Source organism: Schistocerca americana, chromosome 2 (assembly GCF_021461395.2).
Source record: "Schistocerca americana isolate TAMUIC-IGC-003095 chromosome 2, iqSchAmer2.1, whole genome shotgun sequence".
Lineage (NCBI taxonomy): Eukaryota > Metazoa > Arthropoda > Insecta > Orthoptera > Acrididae > Schistocerca > Schistocerca americana.
In genome coordinates, this window is record NC_060120.1 from 599,835,264 (window position 1) to 599,854,416 (window position 19,153).

General features: G+C 43.4%; 1 protein-coding gene across 1 annotated transcript in view; it reads left to right on the plus strand.

Moving 5' to 3' along the window:
- The first annotated feature begins 6,611 nt into the window (after positions 1–6,611).
- Positions 6,612–19,153, plus strand: part of LOC124594230 (odorant receptor 43a-like) — a 69,205-nt gene continuing 56,663 nt past the window's right edge. The window contains exon 1 of the mRNA XM_047132596.1: positions 6,612–7,435. Within this exon, the coding sequence (XP_046988552.1) occupies positions 6,612–7,435 (824 nt within the window). The remainder of the gene's footprint in view (positions 7,436–19,153) is intronic.

A 19,153-nucleotide genomic window follows, 5' to 3' on the forward strand; every position in this document is an offset into this window, starting at 1 on the left:
CGAATAAAGGTGCTGTTTCGGTTAAAACCTAGTTGTATTATACACCGAACAACGTAGGAAAAATTATGTACTCACATTTATAATTTATTGCAAATGATAAGCAGTAGATACTTTGTCCCAAGACGTCGGTAGCCCATTTTAAAATAGAGCAGAATGAGTGGAACATCACTCAGAGACAGGAAAGTAGAATAAGAATAAAGTGGTGAACCAAATGGATGTCAGAGATAAAGCAAGTGATGTATATAGGTGGTGAGTACTGGCAAGGTAAAATAAATCTCAAAGCAGAGCTTGTATGATTGTATGATAAGTCAAGTTTAGATAAAGCGCTGCACACATAATAGACCGTCATCGAAATAAAATGGATGGAGAAAGGAAAGCACAAAATCTTAAACAGACATAGCTAAGGCCTAACATCGTCGTGCCAACATGAAGTTCGCAGTGCCCGCGTAGACTAACTGAGCTGAACCAGCACCGGCGGTGGTTAGGAAAACGGACGCAAGCGCGTACGAAACTATGCGAAGGAAGGCGACAAGGGAATAGTATTTGAAACAGTGGCAAAGAAAGTTAGGTGGCATATTTGCAATTACCTTTACACGTTAAAGGTAGAAGAAACTATAATACAACTGTCATTTTATTTTGTTTTTGAAAAAAGAGGGCAACCACGCATAGTTGGATAATATAAAATAAATGGAATTACATAGAACTTTAACAATAAACTCCTGTACAAAAATGGCTAAAATGGCTCTGAGCAGTGTGAAACTTGGCTTCTGAGGTCATCAGTCCCCTAGGACTTAGAACTACTTAAACCGAACTAACCTAAGGACATCACACACATCCATGCCCGAGGCAGGATTCGAACCTGCGACCGTAGCGGTCGCGCGCGTCCAGACTGTAGCGCCTAGAACCGCTCGGCCACCCCGGCCGGCGCTTCTTTATAAATCGCCAATGCAAAAACAGTGTTGTTGAAATCTCACAGTGCATAACAATAGTAGAGGTTAGGCACGGAAAAGCGGAGTAGGGAAATGTCGCTTCAGGAACGACTATGAAATAGCCGCGTGTAAAAATGGTTTAAATTAGTGAGTAGACCTATCTACATCTACATCTACATCCATACTCCGCAAGCCACCTGACGGTGCGTGCGGAGGATACCTTGAATACCTCTATCGGTTCTCCCTTCTGTTCCAGTCTCGTATTGTTCGTGGAAAATCGCCAATACAAAAACAGTGTAGGTTGTTCTGTTTAAGCAGTAGAAGTTTGATAAACTATTGCAATGACGCAACTTTAGCTGTCCAATGAGGCTATAAATTGGGAGATGCTTTTTGCGCCTTGATTTTTCGACCTCTTCGAGAATGTTGAGATTATGTTCCTTCTTTGCCCGAAGAGCAATTTTTAAATTATTTTGCAAATTTGTAATGGTATGTCCCTCCTCACGCCGAAGGTTACTTCAAGCTGACTTATAGTTAGCTACATTTAGGCTTTCTTTAAATATCGCTCAGAAGCTCCTGCCTGTTTGTCCAAGGGACATAATCTGCCCGTTTTCCTTATCAGCTCTGGCGCCGGTTGAGCTCAGTTCGTCTAGGCGGTCACTGCGGACCTCATGTTGTCGCTACGGTGCAAAGCCTTACGTATTTATGTATAGCATATTATGTTTTCCTTTCTCCAACCCTTTTATTTCGATGGCGGACTATTTTGTATGCAGTATTTTATCTGAACTTGACTTATCGTACATCATATAAGCTTTGAGATTTATTTTAGCTTCCCAGTGTAACGTAGCTTTTACCACCTACACATATCAGTTTTTATATCATTGACATCCATTTGATTTACCACTTTATTCTTATTCTACTTTTCCTGTATACGGCTGATGTTCCCTACATTAAGATCGATTTTAAATTGGGCTACCGACGTCTTGGGACAAAGTACGTTGGCTCATTTACTGCTTTTCATTTAGAATAAATTATAAATGCGAGTACATAATTTTTCTTACGTTCATCACGGTCTGTCAGACAAACATAATGCTGTCTCCATGAGTACGCACACATGCGCTCACTGTCGTACGTTGGAAAAATTTACTCTTTACGGCCTGTATACTCTACCAGGCCTGATAACAACGCTAATTATGACCAACACTATCGCAAGCTGGTGCACATTCGAACGGTCACAGAGAATTGCAACTCTAAACGTTTTCATAACCCCCGATGGTGTGTACTCGTAAAAGTATGAAGTTACATCGACATTCGACCATGTCTTCTGAGTGTTTCAGTCCTTTTTTTCAGGCTGTTCAAATGGTTCAAATGGCTCTGAGCAGTATGGGACTTAACATCTGAGGTCATCAGTCCCCCAGAACTTACAACTACTTTAACCTAACTAACCTAAGGACATCATACACATCCATGCCCGAGGCAGGATTCGAACCTGCGACCGCAGCGGTCGCGCGGCTCCAGACTGTAGCGCCTAGAACAGCTCGGCCACTCCGGCCGGCTTAAAGGCTGTGTAGCATAGAAAATATTACGAAGAACTTAATTAGTAGCTTCAGTCAGTCCTGACAGAACAATATATGCTGCCTTTGTTTTAAACAGCTTCTCCGTGTTCAGGGCAGGCCGTGGTCCTTGTTAAAAAAAAAAAAGAAATTCAAATGTGTGTGAAATCTTATGGGACGTAACTGCTAAGGTCATCAGTCCCTAAGCTTACACACTACTTAACCTAAATTATCCTAAGGACAAAAACACACACACACACCCATGCCCGAGGGAGGACTCGAGCCGGCCGGAGTGGCCGTGCGGTTCTAGGCGCTACAGTCTGGAACCGAGCGACCGCTACGGTCGCAGGTTCGAATCCTGCCTCGGGCATGGATGTGTATGATGTCCTTAGGTTAGTTAGGTTTAATTAGTTCTAAGTTCTAGGCGACTGATGACCTCAGAAGTTAAGTCGCATAGTGCTCAGAGCCATTTGAACCATTTTGGAGGACTCGAACCTTCGCCGGGACCAGCCTCGCAGTCCACGACTGCAACGACTCAGACCACTCTGCTAATCCCGCGCGGCGTAGACCTTGTGATTTCATTTATGTAAGTGAGTAAATTCCAGGAAAATAATGACCTCGCTCGATCTCTTGTGTACCATGGAAGATAGGATTTTGGAAACGTAGATCAGTAGGGAGAGCTTATTCCCACTGATCAGCTACTGTCGTCAGACAGCGTGACCTCCTCTTTTGCATTAGGAACGCGTTAGGAGTTGTTCCACATACGGTAAGTGTGAGAACACAAAGGAACCAGGCATTCACCGTGCCGATCCCATGCGCAGGTCAACGCTAACACCTGCTCTAATGGGAAATCTAACTCCTACTCACAATACTCCAGGGGTCGGTATGAATCCCCAATCCTGCTCTCCTTTGTGCGTACGCCATGCGTTTCGGTGCTGACATGTGCGCGAGTTGCGAAAAAGTGTCTCCTGGTTCTAGGTGACCTGTATATACATCAGATCTGTTTATTTACATTCGATCTGAAAGAAAATCCCTTTCACTTTGGCATCTGTTTCACCTCCATCGTGCCATCGTGGTCTCTTGAATATAATAATGTAGTAATTGAAACAACGCAAGAAGCTGCCCCCCCCCCCCCCCCCTTTATTTGGAAATTCAGAAAGTGAACTCGTAGAACAAACGTCAGTGGAGTTCAGAAAATTCTCATCTTACGTATGCGAACGACATAGCATAATCTTTTTTACAGAGAAAAAGAGCTAACGAAAACACCGATAGTTATTTCACTCACGTCAACGCAGGACCACACACTACCAGTGAATCTATGATAGGGTAACGGAAATTTTCTTCTAGCAGCAGTTTACACTTTGTAACTTGGAATGGTCGTTATGTCACGAGAGGGTGACACGGCAGCATAAACTTTGGGGCGGGGGGTTTTGTGTTGCAAGCAAAGGAGCAGTAACACCAGAATGGGTCGTTTAGGAGAGCCTAGTGACTTCTAACGTACAGCAGTCATTGGGGTCGTCTAAGTAAAGTCATTTTAACCCTTCGTAGCTGCCAAAATCGACGTTGTGATTAAGTCTGAAAGCGAACGAACAATCACAGGTAATTCAAGACCAATCAGACCTCGTGTACTGACGGACCGCGACCGTGGAGCACTGTCAAGGACGGCTACAAAATACCATGAACTCAGTGGAAGGAATCACTTGTGAGTTTCAAATTGCTACCAGCAGTGCAGATAGCTGGACAATTGTGTGTTTGAAGTTAAAAATAATGGGGTGCATCTGTAGAGGAGCTCCTTATAAGACGCACATTTCTTTCGGCAACGCTAAGCGGGGCTTGACGTGGTGCAAAGAGCGACACTACTGGGCAGTGGATTACTGGAAACAGTGATTTTTGAGTGATGAATCATATTATACTGTGTGGCAATGAAATAGAAGGATTACATTTTGTGAATATCTGGAGAAAGTTACCTGCTATCATGTATAGCGCAAAAACTTAACGGAAAAGATGAAGTTACGTTGTTGGGGTTTGTTATCTTGGTTACGTTGTTGTCCCCTCACTGGGATTAAGCAAATACTAAATGCAGAAGCATATGAACACACTGTACACAACTGTGTCCTGTCTACCATACAGGAACTGTTCGTAAACGACGATTGTGTGTATCAGCAGATGAAACAGCATGAGTGACTCAGTGGTTTGCGGACAATAATATTCCTGAAATGGACTCATTTGCACAGAGTTCTTACTCAATTACAACGTTGATTCGCTCGAGAATCCAGCGTCCAACGTCACTACCGTCTTTGGTTTCATCTCTTGAAGAAGAATTGGCTCTGTCCCTCCACAGATATTCAGACACCTCGTTCAATATGTACCCGGAAACGGGTAGAGAAACCTCAATATTAATCTCCATTAACAGGTATCCTGATACTTCCGATCATATAATGTATGTTCCCTAGGAATGAAATTAGAAACAGGTGCGATGAATCTAAATAAAATGAATGAAAGGAACTTGTAACCGAGAAAGAAATAGTCCCAAAACAATCTGACTTTGTGTCCGGAATGTTAATCATTATTTCGGAAACTTAAAAACTTATAAGGTTTGGAATATGTAGCAGGTGCGTGAAGGGAGCACGAGGAAGAGTTGTACAAGCAAGACGTGAAGAATTTTATGAATCGACCTAAGTTGACATCGTGGCACCAACAAGTAAATACTATGATGATTGACACGGTTTTAATATTGACATTACATTTGTTTTTGCTGCCAGACTATAACTCAGCATTTCCACTGTTATTAATTATATGTGGTATGGGTAGAACGTCCTTCTGCTTCTCGACAAGTCTTCTATAGATCGCAATGAAAATTTACGTTGAATATCTTGTCTTAATATCATGCTTGCACTACGGTTCATATATTCACTAGACTCCATAGAATTCCAGATAGACCAAGTGCACATATGGTAACTTATCATTTGATAACAGAAATAAAGTCGCTGTTACTTTTCATTTGGATGCAGTATATTATGCGCTGTAAGGGCTCAAAACCGAGCGCACTAACTGCACAAGATAACGACGCTTACCCAAGGCTATTACTAATCGTGCAACGTTTCATCAATTTTCCTTGCCAAATTTTGCGTTTTACATTACCAACAGAACCACTGAATTCCTTAGGTTTGTGTTTTCTAGTGTATTGCGTTAAGTTCGTCGGTTTATTCTTATTTTTCTTTTGCTTTCTATGACCTCCCTAGTCCTTTGATTACAGAAGTTCATACTACTGGTAGTGTGTTCGCCATGATCTAGAAATATTAGTTAACTTTCTCGATACCAGTATCTCTTTCCTTAAACTATTAATGCTTGACACGAATTTGTATGTCAAGGAAAGCGAAACGCATGCAAGGAATTGATGTTAAGGTGTTCAGTGTGTGACCTGATGTATAACGCATTAATATTTTCCTTTGTTTTGTCAACATATCATCAAAAACGTGTCCATGGAACCAGAGTCTCTGGGTAAGACCACCTTTACCTGTTCTCTAGATGCAGATGTTTTCCGATCCTTTAAGCACGTGCACATGAAATATTTCACACAGAACTACCGAAACGATCGTTTCATCACCCGCTGAAATATTTACTCGCTGAAAACCCTCTAATTAAGGGTAAGCGTATTACAGAAATGTAAACGGCGGATATAAAGCCTTTGTTTATTCTTTAAGAGTTTCACAGTGTGTGAACAAAAGATCTGCCCGTGCACGTATATTCTGTTTGATTTGAAACTTGTTATTAACTCCACTGAGGCACGAAGCTTGCTATGCCGTGCCTTTTATAAATATCGCACAGAATTTTAAGCTTACCTCCGTATTATACCGTGTTTAATGCCGCAGTGTACCTTCCATTATTACATTCTATGCTACTAATTAGAAGCTGCGGCGTTCGGAAGTCGTATTCTCTCTTTTTTTTTTTCGAGGCAGAATAACAGGTTTCTAGAGAACAGCGAAGAGACGAGAAAAGTTTATGAAGTTTTCTTTCGTAAAGGACGAGTAGGCTTTGTAGATGGATTAATCTACGTTAAGACGCTGACCTGGTTAACATAGGCGGGCCTAAACCAGGTTTTATGGTCCACCCTATTATTGCCAAGACCAAAATGGAGCGCAGAAACACACGTGACAAAGCGACGGAAGGAGACGTTCTCACGTGGGGAGACACTGCAGACTCTGTGCTGAAGTACAACATCCGCCAGCTGAACGTGTGGGGGGTGTGGCCGTTGCCCGGCTCGGCTCTCTTCCATGCCTACACGGTCTTCATATTCGCGATGGGCCTCGGAGGGCTGGCGCAGGACCTGGCGAGCGTCTACGTCAGCTGGAGCGATCTGCAGGAGGTCACCATGGCCCTCATCCACATACTGTCCGTCTGCGGCGGCTTCGTCAAACTCGCGTTCTTCATTCGTCGGCGGCCCATGTTCAACGTGCTGGTGCGCCGTACGGACCAGATGGTATCTGCCCAAAAGGAGTTCTGCGCCTCGGACGAGAGCCTGCGAGCCATGTTCAAGGCGTCGCACAGGAAGGCGGTGTACATCACGCTGTTCGCGTACGGCTACCTGTTCCTGCAGGGCGGTATCTGGCTGCCGATGCCACTGATCGCCTACCCTGGGCAGCGAAAACTGCCGTTCGTGCAGGTGCCGGGCGCCGACACCACCAGTGTCTACCTGTACGCCCTCTTGTACTCTCTGCAGTGCTTATCGTCGATGTTCATCACCTTCGTGGGCGTCACCATCGATTGCTTTTTCGCCGTCGTCATGATTCACACAGTGGTGCAGTTTAGGATTCTCAATGCCCGCATCAAGGCTTTGCGACCAGATGTAGCAGCGTCTGCCAGCTGTAGAATTGTAGTAGGCAGACAGACGAATTTTCACGATAACATGTATAACCAGCTGTGCCAGTGCATTCAAACGCACCAACGTTTGCTAAGGTATGTCCGTGCAACAAACGGTGAACAGTGCTTTTTGTGTGCCATCAAACACAAGAACACCTACCACAGGAACAAACACATGGAAACACACACACACGCACACACACACACACACACACACACACACACACACACACACAACACACACACACACGCACACACACACACACACACACACACACACACACACACGCACACACACATTCAATTGATCGATTCCTGTAGTACCATTAATCGAAGTCACATATATTACTGCTCTAAAGACAACAATCTCTAACACAGTGAGAGCGAACGAGCTGACCTAGTGGATAGAACACCGGACTCCGAGAGAGCCGAGAACCGATTCTACGTCTTGTCGTCCAGACTGAATTTTTCCTTAGCTTACCTAAATCGTTTCCTTTGAAAACGACACAACCGATACACTGATGGGCAAATTCTCAATCACAGCCCGTATAAATCAGAATGTTCCCAAGAGTCTATAAAAATGAATAATTACATATTAGCCCGCATCTCGTGGTCGTGCGGTAGCGTTCTCGCTTCCCACGCCCGGGTTCGATTCCCGGCGGGGTCAGGGATTTTCTCTGCCTCGTGATGGCTGGGTGTTGTGTGCTGTCCTTAGGTTAGTTAGGTTTAAGTAGTTCTCAGTTCTAGGGGACTGATGACCATAGATGTTAAGTCCCATAGTGCTCAGAGCCAATTACATATTATGAACAAAATACAGCTGATCGATGAAAGAAGGAAGTACAAGAATGTTCAGGGAAACTCGGGAATATAGAGACACAAATCACTTAGGAATTAAATAAAGAGAAAGTGCAGTGAAGTAAAGGCGAAATGGCTGCTTGAAAAATGTGAAGAAATCGGAAAAGAAAGCCGGCCGCGGTGGCCGTGCGGTTCTGGCGCTGCAGTCCGGAACCGCGGGACCGCTACGGTCGCAGGTTCGAATCCTGCCTCGGGTATGGGTGTGTGTGATGTCCTTAGGTTAGTTAGGTTTAAGTAGTTCTAAGTTCTAGGGGACTTATGACCTAAGATGTTGAGTCCCATAGTGCTCAGAGCCATTTGAGCCAGCCATTCGGAAAAGAAATGGCAGTCGGTAGAAGGACTGACTCAGCATTTAGTAAAGTCAAAACAATCTTGGGTGAAATTAGAAGCGAGGGTGGTAACACCACGAGTGCACTGAGAATTTCTCTGTTAAATCCAGGGGAGAGAACTGATAGGTGAAAAGAGTACACTGAAGTCCTCCACGAGAGGGAGGACTTGTTTGTTGTGATAGAAGAAGAAACAGTAGTAGATAAAGAAGAGGTAGGGTATCCAAGTATTAGAAAAGCCACAATTTAAAACAGCTTTGGACGACTTAAGATCGGATAACGCAGAAAGGATACATAACATTCCATCAGAATTTCTAATATAATTGGGGGAAGTAGTAACAAAATGACTAGTCAAGTTGGTGTGTAGACTGACGATATGCCATCTGACTTTCGGAAAAACATCATCCCCACATTTCTCAAAATAGCAAGAGCTGAAAAGGGTGAGAATTATCGCACAGACAAGTAAACAGCTCATGCATTCAAGTTGTTGACAAGAATAGTATACAGAGGATGGAAAAGGAGATTGAGGACGTGTTGGATGACGATCAGTTTGGCTTCAGGAAAGGTAAAGGTACCAGAGAGGTTACTCTAGTTCAAATGGCTCTGAGCACTATGGGACTTAACATCTATGGTCATCAGTCCCCTAGAACTTAGAACTACGTAAACCTAACTAACCAAAGGACAGCACACAATACCCAGCCATCACGAGGCAGAGAAAATCCCTGACCCCGCCGGGAATCGAACCCGGGAACCCGGGCGTGGGAAGCGAGAACGCTACCGCACGACCACGAGATGCGGACAGAGGTTACTCTGATATTGCGGTTGATAATAGAAGCAAGACTAAATAAAAATCAAGACACATTCACAGGATTTGTCATCTGGTGCTAGGTGTTCGAAATTCTGAAAGAAATTTGGGTAAGCTAGAGGAATAGACGGATAGTATACAATATGTACAAGAAGAATAAGAGTGACAAACGGAGAACGAAGTTCACGGATTAAAAAGGGTGCAATCTACACATCAATGAAACGATGAGGGAAATAAAGGAAAGGTTCAAAAGTGGAGTTAAAATTCTTCGTCAAAGGATGTCAACGATATCATTCGCTGATGCCATTGTTATTCTCAGTGAAAGGCAAGAAGAACTGAAGAATCTGCTGAATGAAATGAACCGTCTAATGAGTGAAGAATGCGGTTTGAGAGTAAGTCGAAGAAAGACGAAAATAATGAGATGTAGTAGAAATGAGAAAAGCGAGAAACTTAGCATCAGGATTGGTGATCACGAAGTAGATGAAGTTATTGAATTCTGCTACTTAGGCATCAAAACAACGAACGACGGGCGGAGCAAGGAGGACATCAAAAGTAGAGTAGACTGACAAAAAGGGTTCTACTGGACAAGAGAAGTCTTCTAGTACCAAACATAGGCCTTAACTTGAGGAAGAACTTTCTGAGATTGTACGTTTGGAGCTCAGCATTGTATGCAGTGAAACATGGACTCTGGAAAAACCAAAAAAGATGAGTATCGAAGTATCTTAGCTGTTGTGCTGGAGAAGAATGCAGAAAATTAGGTGGACTGATTAGGTAAGGAATTGGGTTCTCTACAGAATCGGCGACGAAAGGAGTAAAGTGAAAACACTGAGAAGAAGGGACAGGAGAGTAGGACACCTGTTACGGTAAGACATCAGGGAATAACTTGCATCTTAATAGAGGGAGCTTTAGAGGGTGAAAATTGTAGAGGAAGAGAGAGATTGGTTCTCATCTAGAAAATAATTGAGGACACAGGTTGCAAGTGCTACTCTGAGATGAAGAGGTTGGCACAGGAGGAGAATTCGTGGAGGGCCGATCTTTTTTTTTAACGTCCCGTCGACAACAAGGTCATTAGAGACGGAACGCAATCTCGTGTTAGGGAAGGATGGGGAAGGAAATCGGCTGTGCCCTTTCAAAGGGACCATCCCGGAATTTGCCTGAAACGATTTTAGGGAAATCACGGAAAACCAAAATCAGGATGGCTAGAGACGGCGGGCTGAATCAAACCAGTCATAAGACCGGTGACTTTATCAGCTGATAGCTGTCGAAGATTTCAACATGAAACTCCTCAACCTGCAACCCTCCACAATCTGCCGGACCACAAATGGTGTCCTTTGTGGTTTTCATGTGATGTGTAAAGGCCGGTAATTATGATTTTCTTAAATCGGTTATTATGTGTAAAATAAGTTAATTTTTGATTTTCATTGCTGTTGGTGAGGATATGACATTCTGTGGTTTTACTGAAACAACTGAGTTGATAATTCATCCCCTTTTTTTAAGTAAGAGAATATTATTAGAATCTGCTTCTGTCTAATTCTGATTACGTCACTAAATGTATTTTTCAGTCTCTTGTTTCTAGTACAATAACGTGCTCACTGCTTTTCTGTTACACAGAATACATATGAGATATTCTGAAAGAAGGTCAGCTCTTTACATGAAAGGTAAAGTTACAGTCTAACAGAAATTAAAGTTGGAAAAGTTGTACAAAAATTAATGTAAGGATTATGTCTGGAAGACTGAAGGTTGAAAGGCAGTACATTAGTCACAATTTTGCAATGTCTTCAACATTCTCACTCAAGTTACAAATGTGTGGTTGTAAGTTGCTTCTGTAACCACTTCTTCTAAAATCACAGTAATTTTTGTAACCTAGTTATTTAATGTACACACCAATATCTCCTCTCATGCATCTATTACGAAATTAATCACTGCAACTGAAGGCTACAAATTTTATGAAGCAACTGTAGGTTATGGTAAGAGCAATCGTTGGCACCATGTTTGAGGCAGAGAACAAAAAATCTGAAACAGATTTGGCTTAAAATGTGTGCTCAAAATATGGAAAATCCCACATGAACGATGTATTTCGCAAGTGCACCGCGACTTGAGGTTCTGCTTTTTCTTCGGTGCCAGCACTTCAGAGCTCAAGTCAAATTTATTGGTGGAAATGGAAAAATGTTCTCTTTTCCTCCAGAGAAAACTATCCATTTAATTTTTCAACTTTTAGTGCAGATTTCGATTAACAGGAACTGCTAGTGCTCGGTTTCACACTACAAGTCTTTGATCGTTCTTAGTGGACAAGAAACACCATTTGATAGGTACGACATAAAACTAATTTTCAGTGTACTGAAATATCTTAAACATGTGACTGCGAAGATTTTATTTTTTTACAGTTTTTGATGTTACGTTTCTGCTCTAAACTGGATTGACAACGCCTTCGTTTGCTTTTCTCGATGGGGTTCTGGGTTCAGTTGACTAACTGTACACCGCCATGTTGTCCGTTGATGTAATTTATCTAACTTGGTAATCATTAACATTTCAAATGATAGTAGCTTCGTAAGTTTCAAGTTCCGCTTATTGTAGCCTACCTTCCTCTGCATTGAGACTATACATTTTATACAAATGTGCACTTCACAAAAGCGATTGTGTGAAATACTAATACTGACAAATTGCCTGTTACTTCGGTCTCGGTTTCTTCGGCCGACTTTTGTTTGATAATTTTCTGTCTTTTCGCTACCGTGGTGGCTGGCATTGTCGAAGCTTCTCCCTCCATTGCTGATGGTAGACTGGACTGAGCTTCGCGGTTGCGGATTAAGTGTACCTGGTGCGTCTACGTCCAGGCGTTTTTCTGTGGTCATTTGCACTGCGGTTCTCTCGTTGCTGCCTGCAGCGGTCGTTCTCTGCAGCATTGTGATCCAGGATCCAATCACCTTGAGGCCATCTTCTTTCTTGTTGAAGCTGTTCTCATGTTTGTGGGTTTCTGTAGCTTCTCTGAACAAGCGGGTGTGACAGCTCTTCTCTACAGCAAGAACTTCCGTGTCGGCTAATTTCAGTATGTCGTCGATCTCATACAGCGCGTGTTCCGCCATAGCCAGTTCTCTATTTGCCCGAAACTGCAATTCCGTTTATGTTCAGTGATCCTACTGTTCATTGCTCGTCCAGTCGTTCCAACACAGACATTTCAAAATGTACTTGGTAGTCGACATAACAAGAGGGTTCCTTGCCTCCTTCGCCGATTTTTTTTTATAATAGTCGTTACACCGTGTATGCGCAGTAGACGACCGCTTCTGTCCGCCACTCTGGAAATGTTTGGCTGAATGACCGAACACGACATTTCTTTTTCCATTGTGTCACTTCGCCGAGTGTTTGATGCTGTAAGACTTCTTACGTAACTGGTGGAGTACCCATTGCTTCTCAGAACACGTGCCAGGTGTTGCACCTCCAGCCTGAGGTGCTGTGGCTCATATATTGGGCTTGCTCGGGTTACAAGCGTGGTGATCGCGTCTCTTCTATAGCTCGGGTAGTGATTTAATAGTTTCTCCAGGTATAGGTACGTGCATGCCGGTTTTCGGTACAAGTTGTGTGCCAGGTTTTCACCACCCCTCATGACCAGCAGATCTAAAAGAAAGTAGCTGTTTGTACATAGTAAATTGTATACTGAAAATCTAAGAAACTGGTACACCTTCATAATATCGTCTAGCGCCCCCCGAACACGCGCAACATGGTGTGGCATGGACTAGATAACGTCTGAAGTAGTGCTGGAGGGAACTGACACTATTAATGCTTCAGGGCTGTCCGTAAATCCGTAAGAGTAAGAGAGGGTGGTGACCTCTTCTGAAGAGCACGTTTCAAGGCATGACAGATTTGTCCAATAATGGAGCCACTCTGAAGCAATTGTGGACGTGTAGAGTGTCACATTGTCCTGCTGGAATTGTCCAACTCCGTGGTAATGCACAATAGACATGAATGGATGCAGGTGATCTGACAGGATGCTTACGTACGTGTCATCTGTCAGGCCTCCCATATCACTCCAATTGCACAATTATAGAACCTCCACCAATGTGAACAGTCTCCCGTTGACATGCAGGGACCATGGTTTCATGAGATTGTCTCCATACGCGTACGCGTCCATCCGCTCGATACAATTTGAAATGACACTCGTCCAATGAGGTAACATGTTTTCAGTCATCAAGAGTCCAATGTCGGTTTTCACGGGTCCAGGGGAGGCGTAAAGCTTTGTGTCGTGCAGTCATCGAGGGTACACGAGTGGAAATCCCACATCGATGATGTTTCGTTGAATGGTTCGTACGCTGACACTTGGTTGATGGCCCAGCATTGGAATCTGCACCATTTTGCGGAAGGGTTGCACTTCTGTCACGTTGAACGATTCTCTTCAGTCGTCTTTGGTCTGAAGATCTTGCAGCATCTTTTTCCGGCCGCAGTGATGTCAGACATTTGGTGTTATACCGGATTTCTGGTATTCACGGTACACTCGTGTCGTACGGAAAAAAACCCACGTCATGGCTACCTCGCAGATGCTCTGTCCCATCGCTCGTGTGCCGGCTATAACACCACGTTCAAACTCACATAAATCTTGATAACCTGCCATTGTAGCAGCAGTGACCGATCTAACAATTGCACCAGGCACTTGTTTTACGTAGGCGTTGCCGACTTCTGCGCCTTATATTGCCTGTTTACATATCTCTATATTCGAATACGCAAGCCTATACCAGTTTCCTTGGCGCTTCAGTGTATGTTGGTATGGAGACTGTTGAGATGTCATAGGGTGTCACTGAGCTGTTCCTCAGCCTGGCACCACACAACGAAGGTATCGTCGACGCATCTGTACCACACCTTAAGTTTACAAGATGCCAAGTCCAGCGCCTGTGCTTCGAAATTTTCCATGCAGACGTCAGCCACCACTGAGCTACTTAGACTACGCAAGGTGACACCTTCTAGATGTTACTGAAAGTTTCCGTCCCACATGAAATAGCTCGTGGTGAGACATACATGAAAGAGCTTGTCTTGCGTGGGAATGGAACCGATATACTCCAGCAAATTGCTCAGTGGCACTTTGCTAATCAGAGGAACGAAAGCAAAGCTGATCAGGATGTCGTTTGGTCCAAGTTTTAGTTTCTACAGCTTCTTCATGGAATGTACTGAATCCTTTATGTGTATGACAGCCTTTCCGAAGTGTGACCGGACCGAGAAACCAAGTTTATACGTCGGTAGGTCAGAAGCGCTACCAGTCGGTCTTAATGGAACATTATTCTTACGGATATTTGGTAATCCATAAAGCCGAGGTGTTAGGGCTTCTGTGTTGAGCAGGTTCCCCTGTATGTCCGCCGAGAGAGAAGATGCCTCGATTAACCAAATCGTAGTCCGTGTGATCCACTGCGTCGGATCTGTGCTTCGTTTTCGGTACGTCGTCGGATTTAGCTGGTCCCGCATCTTCTGCTCATACTCTTCGTTCTTCATTACGACAGTTGCATATCCCTTATCGGAAGGCTTTATGAATCTTGATAGCTTGTAACTCTTCTTTCTTCATGTTGCAAGCTAGTGGTTTTATTCGGCGCAGTATCCTGGCAGTTTCAGCGCATATTTTAGTAGATTTCCGAATAGCCGCTTCGGCATTAGAAGTGATATTCTCCATAGGTATAATCCTCGAGATAATAACGAAATTCCCTTGATTTGGAAGGACAGACTGTTCCTGACTGATTAGTTGTCGTTCGGTGAGATTGATTACTGTGCGTGACATATCGGTAACTGCCTTCTTAATTTGCTTCTCGCATCTCGCAAAGTTTTTCTTCTTTCCGTCAGTTTGTTCTGCAGGTTCCTGTCAGTGATTCTGTCGACCTCTTCCCAGTTGTCTCGATGCATGTTGCTCTTAGTCGATAGAAAATGCACAGAAGTTCCTCGTCCTTATTTGCGGAGTATCTCCGTGTTACATGAATTCACTCACGAAGAGAAGCTCGTTCCATTCTGCCATAAGTAAGATGTGATTGGGCGGTGGTGATTAGGCCCTTACATTTCAAGAGCTCTGGTGTGGTCCCTTCAGCTCGACACCGCTACAGAAAAGCGAGAGAGTACATCAATCACACCCTCTTCTTCCGTCGTTGGTCAAGACGTCGGCAAAATCTCTGAGTCTCCTCCCCATAGAGGCCTAGTAGAAAATTGTTAAGGTTTTCGTGGGCACTTGTTGACAGATGCCTGTTGGCTTCGTCCCAGGTTCTTCGGCCGACGTTCGTTTGAATAAATGAATAAATAAATCCAGCTGCAGGATCATTGAATGGTACATGTTGTTTCACACATGTCAGAAAGAATAAACACCACATTTATAAATATATGCGCCTTGATGGCAAATAATGGTACCTTCCGGATGCACTTTTTGTTCACCTCAATCGGGAATTAGGTGTGACTGCGAGCAATAAGAATAATGGACAGGAACATTAAGTATGTGGAGTGTGACATAGAGCTGTGGAAATTTAGGATGGATGGGAAGTATGTTTAGACAGCTAAAGTGATTATTGTGATAAGCGAAAATATGTGTTCCGGTCCCGGATCCGGCACGAATTTTCGCTTGCCACCACTGAATTTATTTCTACGTCCGATTTCAACTAATATCGGAATTTCTCTTTCGTCTAACGTGTACGGGTGCGCGATCACTAATGGTGTCTGTTCTTTCGGACCTCTTTTGAGGTTTTACGGGAACCAGGTGACGTTGCGGGCAATGAGGATAATTGAGAGAGAACACTACGTATGTAGTGTGCGACATATGGGAATTTGGAATGTACAGGTAGCACGCTCGGGTAGCTGAAGAGGTTGAAGCGACCACTCGCGATGATTGAGATATGTGGATTCGTGTCCCAGTCCGGCATAAATTCTCACCTGTCGCCGTTCGGTTTATTTCAGTGGCCGACTGCAGCTGATGTCAGAATTTCTGTCATGTATATACGGCTCAAAATCGTTATGGTGTCCGTAAGTGAAATGGAAAATAGACAAGGATATCTGGTTATATGAGTATAGGGTAATATCAACAGCAGCAGAAAATGGTACAACGGGAGTAGGATTCGTTATGAATAGGAAGGTAGGGCAGAGAGTGTATTATTGTGAACAGTTCAGTGATAGAATCGACAGTAAACCAACACCGACAACGATAGTTCAGGTATACATGCCGACGTCGCAAGCTGAAGACATAGGGAAGGTATATGAGGATATTGAAAGGGTAATATGGTACGAAAAATGGAGCCGAAAATCTAATAGTTATGGGGGACTGGAATCCAGTTGTATGGGGAAGGAGTACAAGAACAGGTTACAGGAGAATATGGGCTTGGAACAAGGAATGAGAGAGGAGTAGTAATAGCGAATACTCTGTTCAAGAATCACAAGAGGAGGAGGTATACTTGGAAAAGGCCAGCTGATACTGGAAAATTTTAGTTAGATTACATCGTGGTCAGACAGAGATTCAGAAATCAGTTACCGGATTGTAAGGCGTATTCATGAGCAGATATAGACTCAGATCACAATGTAGTAATGATGGAGAGTGGGCTGAAATTCAAGACATTAGTCAGAATAAATCAATACGCAAAGAAGTGGGATACAGAAGTACTAAGGAATGACGAGATACGCTTAAAGTTCTCTGAGGCTGTAGATACAACAGCAAGGAATAGCTCAGGAGGCAGTGCAGTTGAAGAAGAAAGGGCATCTCTAAAAAGGGCCATCCCAGAAGTCTGAAAGAAAACATAGGTACAAAGATGGTAACTGCGAAGAAACCATGGGTAATAGAAGAAAAACTTCATTTAATCGGTAAAAGGAGGAAGTACAAAAATGTTCCGGGAAACTCAGGAATAGAGGAATACAAGTCGCTGAGGAATGAAATAAATAGGAAGTTCAGGGAAGCTAAGACGCAATGGGTGCATGATAAATGTGAAGCAATCGAAAAAGAAATGATTGTCGGAAGGACAGACTCAGAATACAGGAATGTAAAAACAATCTTCGGTGACATTAAAAGCAACGGTGGTAACAATAAGAGTGCAACGGGAATTCCGCTGCTAAATGAAAAGGAGAGAGCGGATAGGTGGAAAGAATACATTGAAAGCCTCTATGAGGGGGAAAATTTTTATGATGTGATAGAAGAGGAAAGAGGTGTCGATTTAGAAGAGGTAGGGGATCCAGTATTAGAATCAGAATTGAAAAGAGCTTTGGAGGACTTAAGATCAAATAAGGCAGAAGGGCTAGAATTCCTAAAATCATTGGGGAAAGTAGAACAAAACGACTATTCATGTTGGTGTGTACAATGTACGAGTCTTGCGAGATACCATCCGACTTTCGGAGAAATATCATCCACGCAATTTCGAAAATCTCAAGGGCTGGCAAGTACGAGAATTACCGCAGAATCAGCTTAACAGCTCATACATCCAAGTTACTAACAAGAATAATATAAAGAAGAATGGAAAAGAAAACTGACGATGTGCTAGATGACGATCAGTTTGGCTTTAGAAAAGGTAAAGGAACGAGAGAGGTAATTCTGACGTTGCCGTTGATACGGGAAGCTAAACTAAAGAAAAATCAAGACACATTCATAGGTTTTGTCGACCTGGAAAAAACTTTCGACAATGTAAAATGGTACAGGATTTTCGAAATTCTGAGAAAAACAGGGGTCATATACAATATGTACAACAATTTCATGTTCCATGAGCATCGATCGTCTTCGCGACCGATATCTGTATTGTTTAACACCGCTAGTTCTCAGGAGAAGGAGAATATATTGTGTTACCAGGTGTTTTTCTTTGAAGGTTTTTAACAGGGTTGGAACTGAAACATTTGATGGCTACTTACAAGTCACCATTGGTGTTCACGTCTGCCCTCCCTTCCCCCCCCCCCCCCCCCTCCCCCCCCGCTGAACCACACATTCCCTGCTACAAACGTCCGTATAGGGGCCCTTGTCCATGGCTTATTGATGAAGCCATTCCATCGACCACCTGAAGTTGCATTGGAAACCATCCACTACTTAAATCAGGATTACAAAAAAGTTATTGGAAACTCGAGCTTCCTTAGGAGAAATACAGCCTATTAACTAATCATCTACCTCACTCGCTCAAGCCGTCATCAGCTGTTGGTCATATCTGTGAATCCTTCAGGTTTTGCGTCTGTATTCATCATGTAAGCTCCTTTGCATTGAAGTAGACTCCTCTGAAGCAAAATGTAGTTTCTAAAATCTTTTGATGAGTCCTGATTAAAATTTACCTTCCATCACGTGCTTTTCAGTTCCATATTTTTCGTACCGAAATATAAAGAGGTTCACTAAATTGAACCACTTGTTACTATGATTTAAATCTATGTTGTAGATTGTGGAAGAATTACGAGGCCAGATTATCCGAAGCGTCGTCACAGAATTCTATAACTGTCATTGTCTCCTACCTTTTCCGCTGAAGAAACAAACGAAATAACTTCAATACATACCGTAGATTTGATGGTGGGATGTGGCGCAGAGAACACTGGCCTCAAGATCTGGAGGACGACAGTTCAGTTACCCGTCCAGCCATACAGATTTGGGTTTTCCGTTATTTCACTAAATTGTTAAAGGCAAATGTCGGATTGGTTATTTCACAAAGGCACGGCAGATTTCCATCCCTAACCTTTCGTAATCCAAGCTTGTGCTCCGTCTCTAATAACCTCACTGCCGATGGGAAGTTAAGCTCTAACCTTCCTTCTTTTTTTAGGGTATTTTTGGTAAGGGCACGAACGATTTTGCCGCAGTGGTAACACCGGTTCTCCTCAGATCATCGAAATTAAGCGCTCTCGGGAATGGCGAGCACATTGATGGACGAGCGTCCA